This window comes from Polypterus senegalus, unplaced genomic scaffold, assembly GCF_016835505.1.
Source record: "Polypterus senegalus isolate Bchr_013 unplaced genomic scaffold, ASM1683550v1 scaffold_3162, whole genome shotgun sequence".
Lineage (NCBI taxonomy): Eukaryota > Metazoa > Chordata > Cladistia > Polypteriformes > Polypteridae > Polypterus > Polypterus senegalus.
Genome location: NW_024384005.1, coordinates 1 through 8,299, shown reverse-complemented (window position 1 = coordinate 8,299; position 8,299 = coordinate 1). Strand labels below are relative to the sequence as shown.

Below are 8,299 nucleotides of genomic sequence, written 5' to 3'. Positions count from 1 at the left end.
CCTCTTCTGTTCTGTCTATCCTTCCTAAAAAATGTGTATCCCAATATGTTACACTCATCCCCATCTTTGTATTTAGCCAGGTTTCCGTTAATGCTATAATATCATAATTATGCTCTGCTACATACAACTCCAACTCACTTATCTTATTTTTGATAATTCTAGCATTAAGACAAACTATTTTTAATGTGTTACTCCTTCTTTATTTACGTGTTTGCTTAGAATTTACATTACTATGCATTTTTATTTCTACACCATTGTTTGTTCTTCCATGTATAGATCTAAACCTGGCCTGTCCTAAACTCCCTGCCACCCCATTCCCTAGTTTAAACAATCCTCGACTAGCCTACACATACGCCTCCCCAATACATTGGTGCCCCTCCAGTTCAGATGTAACCCGTCACAGTCTAACAGGTCCCATCTGTTCCAAAAGGAGTCCCAATGCCCCATAAACCTATACCCTTCTACCCTGCACCAAGATTTGAGCCACGCGTTAAGCCTTCTAATCTCCTCAATCTTACCTGGACTGGCACGTGGCACAGGCAGAACTTCGGAGAAGACTACCTTGTCAGTTCTGCTCCTCAGCTTGGTACCTAACTCTTTGAATTTGGATCGCAGAACTGACAGACTACCCTTGGAAGCTTGCAAATTGTAATCTTTCCTTTTAGCCAATTAAAAGTTGTCATTTTGCTTGACTTCTCTTTGCACTCATAAAACTGCAGGATTTAACAATGTTCTGCTCTTCACAGATGTATTTCTTTCATTTTCAGTGGAACAATTAAAAAAAAAAGCAGAAAATAAAATGACACAACCTCACTTTGCTTCACCTAAAAATTGTAAATTGGACTTTCAAAAATAATCAACGCCTTTTTTAGAAATTGTAAGAAATATTTGGCTGTCAAGCAGGTGATTTGTCTTTTCTAGTCCCCTCAGATGTCTGCCAGAGCTGATATGGCTGACTCTAATAGTGGAACAAATGACTGCAAATTACAACAATGAGAAGTGTGAGGTATCAATTACAAATTCAAAAGTAAACGGGACAAAAGGTAAGGGAGCAGCAGGTATGGCTGTGTTCCTTCAAGGTGATTTGATAAAGTTCAGACATTAAGTATGACACTTCCATACTTATAAAAAAAAAAAAAAACTTTAGAGAAATTCAAATTAAAGCCAGTTCATGTAAAATGAAGAAAAGTTACTCTGCTCTGATTTTACCCCACCCAGAAATCCTTAACTGGACTGGACAAAGTAAAGGGCTTCTTTTAAAAGTTGTAATTAGTAGGTGATTTGTCTTTTATAGTCCCCTCAGGTGACCACTAGAGCTGAAAGGACTGATTCAAATGGAGGAACAAAGACCTGCAAAAGTAGAGCAATAAGAAGTGTGAGGGATCAGCATGAAATTACAAACACTTCAAGAAAGGCCCGTCTGTAAGCAGAACATCAGAAGAAAGCAACCATCTAATGATGTCGAGGAGCCACAGGCTTGATGAAGTTACCACAAGCAAGGGATGTGAGACCAGACATTTAATTTGCTAGAAGACTATCTGCTCCTATACGTTTGCTTACCTAAAAAAATGGGGTACCGTTTAACATGTTAATATGTCAGTGCCAGCTGGACTCTACGTGCCATAGTCACACTTCGCACTCAAACCCTAAGTATCATCAGCGTATGGTAGAAACGAGTGAATCAGCCCTGCCGTTCCAGCGCCCTTGGAGGGGAACTGCATTTATAATTTGTCATTGTCACCTCCTGCACAACCCCACCCCTTATGACAGTGCCCAGGTTGGACCATTCGGCCCGGTAAGCCCTCAATTCCAAGTTGTACTCACTAAGTAACAAAGCCCAGCATCAAATTCAGTGAGTTAAACTTACTAGCAGATGAAGGCGGCTCTTCCTCTTATCTCCTCTGAAGGGAACCAAAATAAGCCGGATGGGGCTCTGCGGGTGAATCCTCGAGCTCGAGGTCCTCCTCTCCATTGCGGTGCCCAGTTTGGACAAGCTGTCACTGCAGTTCACTTCTAATGATGATGATGATGATGACCTGTGAAAGGACAAAGCAAAGCTGCTTAAACACACGGCTCCTCTCCGTGGGAGTTTGACGGCCACATCTGGCATGGCATGGCTTTTCTATTTCAACTTTCACTCAAGCACATTGGTGACCAATGGTTTAAACTCGAGCACAAGGGCTTCTGCATGCTAAGCTTTTTCAAAGTTAGGCAGAGCAGCTAATTTCTCAATCGCTTCATGCAAATAAGGAGACTCCACGCAGACCCTGGTGCCGCAACGACAGGAGTGCCAGCTCAGCGCTGCCCATCGGTCCTGTGATGAAACGTCTGCAACCAACTTCTGAAACTCCGGAATATTTCAACTTGGGGGAACTAGCATTGCTGAAGTGGACACAGAGAGAGTGTGTGTGTGTGTGTGTGTGTGTGTGCGGTCATGTTTACCCTACAATGAGGGATTGGTCCAACCTTGTGCCAGATGCTGTCTGGGGTAGGCTCCAGCTTCCACACAGCCCTGCTTCAGATAAGTTGGTGAAGAAGATGGAAGTATCATTATTGTTATTGTTGTGCCTTTGGAAGAGAAAATATGTGAATAGATCAAATGATGGAAGATACTAAGGACAGACAATTATTATTATTATTATTATTATTATTATTATTATTATTATTATTATGATTGGACTGCACAGTGGCTGTATTTCTGTATCTCAGTGAAGCATACGTGATGGATGCCTATAATGTCTGCTCTTGTCTCTTGATTGTGTGCTGTGCGTGCGCAATATTCTCAGGGTCAGGTACTTCTACTCACTAAAGATGGAGCTGGAGGAGAGATTAATATGGGCAAGGAGGAACTTGCTGGACACTGTACACAAGGCAGTGATGACGCGATAAACCTACAACAGATGCATATGAAGCACACTATACTGCTGAAGATTTCCAGCTAAGAAGACTGACATTTTAAGGTGAGGTTAATAAGACTCAGTAGCCACAGTGCCATAGAGGTAGCGATTGGCATATGCAAATAAAATACAATTACATTGGAGTCTGTACAATGTGACAGTAAGGACCATACTAACATATGATAGATAGATAGATAGATAGATAGATAGATAGATAGATAGATAGATAGATAGATAGATAGATAGATAGATAGATAGATAGATAGATAGATAGATAGATAGATAGATAGATAGATAGATAGATAGTAATTTTAGTATAGTAGGCAGGATCACAAAATTACTTACATGCATACTACAGACAGACTGACATGAAAGGCACTATATAATACATAGATATGAAAGGCACCATATAATAGATAGATATTATTTTAGTATAGTCGGCAGGATCACAAAATTACTTGCATGCATACTGCAGATAGATATATAGTTAGACATGAAAGGCACTATATAATAGATCGATATATGAAAGGCTTTAAGTCTCAAAGCCAGCATTTCTTAAACTACATGTTTGTAATGTTTTCCCCCCAGATGTGAGGTAAAATTGCAGATATTGTTGTGAGTGATACAGAGTCTTCTATTCACTCCCCTTTTTCTGACAGCCCATAGTGTGCTGCTTGACAGCGCCAGTGCTGTATGAAGGGTTAACAGCTGCAGGTGGTGCAACAGCAATCTCTGTTGTTAAGAATTAGTTATGTTACCAGTATACGATTGGTCTAAACCTAAATGATAAACTTAGACCCCAATTTTAACATTTGCAGTGCACCATCTACTGGAATGTATTTTGTATTTTGCATTGCATTTGTCATTCTAACAGATGGCACATCACAAATATTTGTGGTAATAAAATGCATTGCCTTTGTCATTTTAACAGATGGCACATCACAAACATTTGTGATAATAAAATACATTCAATTTTTTATTCCAACAGTTGGCATATCACAAATAATTGTGTAATAAAATACATTGCATTTGCCATTCCAGCAGATGGCCCATCACAAACATTAGTGGTAAGAAAATGCATTGCAATTGTCATTCAAACATATGGTACATTAAAAGCATTTGAAGTCCTAAAATACATTGCATTTGTCATTGCATTAAAACCATTTTTACAGTAGGTATAAAAAAGAATCCCCCCCTTCGAAATATTCCAATTTTATTTGCTTTACAGCCTTAAACAAGAACCGAACAGAACAGCAATACAACTTCCCCAGCCTGCTGTTTAGGGTCGCTAGGCACACCTGTAAAACAACAAAATGTCACTCTGTGTCGTGTCGTTACCCGTTCTTCATACACTGCTGACTCTTTAGACTTTCTTTCTCTCTCCTCATCCGCACGCACCTTCTGTCTTTCTATGTAGCTGTATAAACGCAGAGCCTGCTGTAAACAGAGTAAACAGGAAACATTAATTTCAGTACGTCACAAAAGCTTCTTCTTCAATTTCCATTTTTTCCATGCGACCCCCTTGTAGATATCTCGTCCCACAGGTTGAGCCACACTGCTGTAAGGCTAAAATAAATGGCAACTGTGCCGGTAAACGGCAGCGCGCAGCTTCACTGATGAGGGCCAAACTGCGGAATGAAAGAAGGTAAAAAGACAAGCCTTTAACAACTGATTAAATAACCTAACTATTATCTTCTGTTGTAACTTTATTTATTATCGTTGGGACATACAAAGAAGCACTGGCATATAAACCTAAGTGCTAACCTAACATATATCTGCGTATGCTCATATAAAAGCCTCACTCGTCTGTCAGGGCTAAGCTGCTGCTAACTTCACGGACATCGATGATCAGTTAAAGGTCTGTAACCTTCAATAATCAGCTCTTAACCCCAATATACAGTAGCTCAGACTAGGTAGATATCAGAATCCGTTTTATTTTAACGTTATTGCCCAAAGTATTATTGAGCCCTAATAAATCTAAATGCCATTAAGTGCTTATATGTTTGATGTGCCAGCCTAAGAGCCTGCCCAGTACTCACACTGGCAAAGGCCCTGCCTGCAGTTTGTTTGTCTTCTGTCAGTGAGCGACTCAGCACCGGCGTTCACAAAACAAGATCTGCCTGTGAAAAGGCTGGCAGGCCAGGGCCCTTCTGCTGGAATAAATGGTGTCCTTTTAAAGTTACCTCAGGACTACACTTTACAAAGCTGATAGCACTAAAAACTAATAATAAAGCATATTGTTCCCTAATCAAAATTCACAACATTATCCACCTTAATAAAAGGAAAAGTGTCTCTAAGTCTGTGTATCTGTGTGTCCGTTCAGTTCGTATGTCTCTCTCATTCCAACAGAGGGCATGACACAAATGTTTTGTAGTAATAACATTAATTGCATTTTTCATCCCAGCAAATGGTACATCACAGACACTAACACTGCTTTTAGAAATCCAACACCAAATGGTGTATAACAGAGACATCATGTTACATTTGTCATTGCAAACGAATCTTAAAACATTAAAACACATCTCAAACATTAAAATGGCTTTTACAAATCCCATAGTAAATTGTATTTAACAGAAACATACACATTGTATTTGTCATTCCAACATTCTATACATTATATTACTACAAATGTTTGTAATGTGCCATCTCTTGAAATGGCAAATATAATACATTGTATTAATACATGAATTACATTCCAATAGGTGGTACACTGTATATGATAACACTGACGTCCATGTTGATCACTTATATTTCATCCCAAATTATTAAATGACACATTCCTTTGACATTTCTATACTTTATCTTAATTTCTTGATTGACTGAAGTAAATATTAGGGCAAAGGATGTTGAAAGTTGCTGCTTTCTTGCCCAGGGTGTTATCAACGCTGAGAGGTTGTACTTGAATAATAATAATAATAATAATAATAATAATAATAATAATAATATTATTATTATTATTATTATTATTATTATTATATTATTATTATTATTCTATAAATTTTTATTGTGCTTTTTTCATTACTCAACGCTCTTCTACACAGTGAGTGGGGAGCCACTTCAACCACCACTAATGTGCAGCATCCACCTGATGATGGGACGGCAGCCATTTGTTTGCCAGTATGCTCACCACACATGAGCTATTAGAAGGTGAAGTGGTGAGAGAAACAGTTAGCTAATGAGAGACGGGGGCGATTGGGGGGGCACAATGACAAGGACTTGGAGGGAAATTTAGCAAAGACATCTTTATGGAGGACACACAGGGATCTTTAATAACCACAGAGAGTCAGGACTTCAGTTTGACGCCTCATCTGAAGGACAGCACCATTTATACAGCACAGTGTCCTCGTCACTGCACTGGGGCATTGGGATCCACATTCAGACCACCGAGTAAGTCCCCTATTGGCCTCACCAACACATCTTCCAGCAGACACCCAAACTTTTCCTAGATGGCCTCTAATCCAAGTACTGGCCAGGCCTGAATATGCTTAGGTTGAGGTAGATGACCTGATCTGAAGTGCATGTGGTGTGTCTGCTGGCTACAGAAGAGCAAGGGTGGCAGAAGTAAGACCCCCTTAATTGGGAACTGACTTAAAACCAAATGTTATACGAGCCTTTACGTGTCTTAGAGACATCTGTACATTTGTTAGTGCTGGTGACAGCGAGTCCCAGTGTGGGACACTGAGAAGTGACAGGCTGGAGGGGTCACTCTTATGTACTTAAATGGAATGAGTCTGAGGTGGGCTGTTACAGCAGGACTGGCATCAGGGCATCACTTACACCCAATTGTATGACTAGGATCTGTGTGTGTTAATCATATGGTGCAGGAGTAGACGAGCCTTTTCAATAGACTTGATTAAGTCTCACAAATCCTGAGATAAAACGAGTTAAATAACCAAGAAAATCTAAAAAACTGTGAAGGAGCCAAGAGCAGCGAGCCTGCTGTGTGTTACGTGTTTGTCTGTCTGTCTGTCTGTCTGTCTGTCTGTCTGTCTGTCTGTTATCAGTTTTTAAGATGTTTTCATATTTCTGCTATCCTTGTGTTTATTAATGTATCATATTATTCTGTTTCTTAAACTGAGTGGGCTTCAGTTGGGGTCTTTACTGAATAATCTGATAAATTCCTTGCATGGACAAAGAAAAACACAAAAATTCATTATTAATAAGCAGGAGACAAGAACTTATTTTGGGATGGATAATTTGTGTAATAAAGAGGACTAATATGGAGTCTGATGTGGACTTCATTGTGTAATAAATGAACAAGAAGCACTGACGTGAATGACACTTTAGCAGACCCCCTGTGACAGGTCATCTCTTTTTTAATTTGGTGGTCTTCACTCTCTGAGCTCCTGTCACACATTAACTGTTCACCTTCAGTGTCTCCTCAGATGTTTTCTCTGTGAGCTCTCAGTTTTCTCTTTAAATCTCCTCCTCCTCCTCCTCACTGAGCTCAGACAAACTTTCACTTCCGTTTCTTCACAAGTCACTTCCTTGTTTGTCTGACTGATTCTCTCTGCCTGCCTCTCCTCAGACTAACGATGGCTAAAGCCCAGCTATTTGTATCACAGGACGAGTTCACCTGCTCGGTGTGTCTGGACACCCTGACTGACCCCGTCACCATCCCCTGTGGTCATAATTTCTGTCTGAAGTGCCTCACGGACTGCTGGGATCAGAGCCGAGTGTTTAGCTGTCCTCAGTGCAGGCACATCTTCAGCACAAGGCCAGAGCTGAACAGAAACACTCTGCTGAATGGAGTCATCAAGAAATTTAAAAGACCAAGACTAAGTCCTCCTCTGTCTCAGAGTTATGCCAGCTTTGGAGACGTGGAGTGTGACATCTGTTCTGGGAAGAAGTTCAGAGCAGTGAAGTCCTGTCTCACCTGCCCGGCCTCCTACTGTCAGACTCACCTGCAGCCTCACTATGAAGGAGACGCCCTGAAGCACCACAAGCTGGTTGATCCTAATAGAAATCTGAAGGATAAACTCTGTGAGAAACATCAGAAAAGTCTGGAGATATTCTGTAAAACTGATGATTCCTGCATCTGCTTGACGTGTGTGGTGACTGAACATAATGGACATAAAATGGTCGAGCTGGAGACGGAAAGAGAAGAAAAGCAGGTGAGTGATATTTAGTGTTTAATGGAAATTGTTTGAATAACTTTGAGTTAAAGAATTTGTACATTTAATGTGACAGAGAAATCTATTCATCTACAGTAAAACTCAATTATCTGTCACTTGATTAACTGTCAGGACTAAATAACAAAAATCCAACCTTGTGCACGCCAGAGTCGCCTGATTACAACTGCGAGTTCTGCACATTGGAACAACAGAAATCTCAGTGTCCATTACATACCTTCAGCTTTAATAGCAGTTTGTAGCTTTTCTCTTTTGTTGTAATTAAACTAA

The 8,299-nt window shown here is 40.1% G+C and overlaps 1 protein-coding gene across 1 annotated transcript; it reads left to right on the top strand.

Annotated features, from left to right (window-relative positions):
* Positions 1-7,393: 7,393 nt before the first annotated feature.
* LOC120521747 (E3 ubiquitin/ISG15 ligase TRIM25-like) lies at positions 7,394-8,011 on the top strand (the record flags this gene model as incomplete). The annotated part of the gene is made up of 1 exon (XM_039743137.1): positions 7,394-8,011. A coding segment is annotated over exon 1 (579 nt), but the record flags the coding sequence as incomplete, so codon positions are not given.
* Between the last annotated feature and the right edge of the window lie 288 nt (positions 8,012-8,299).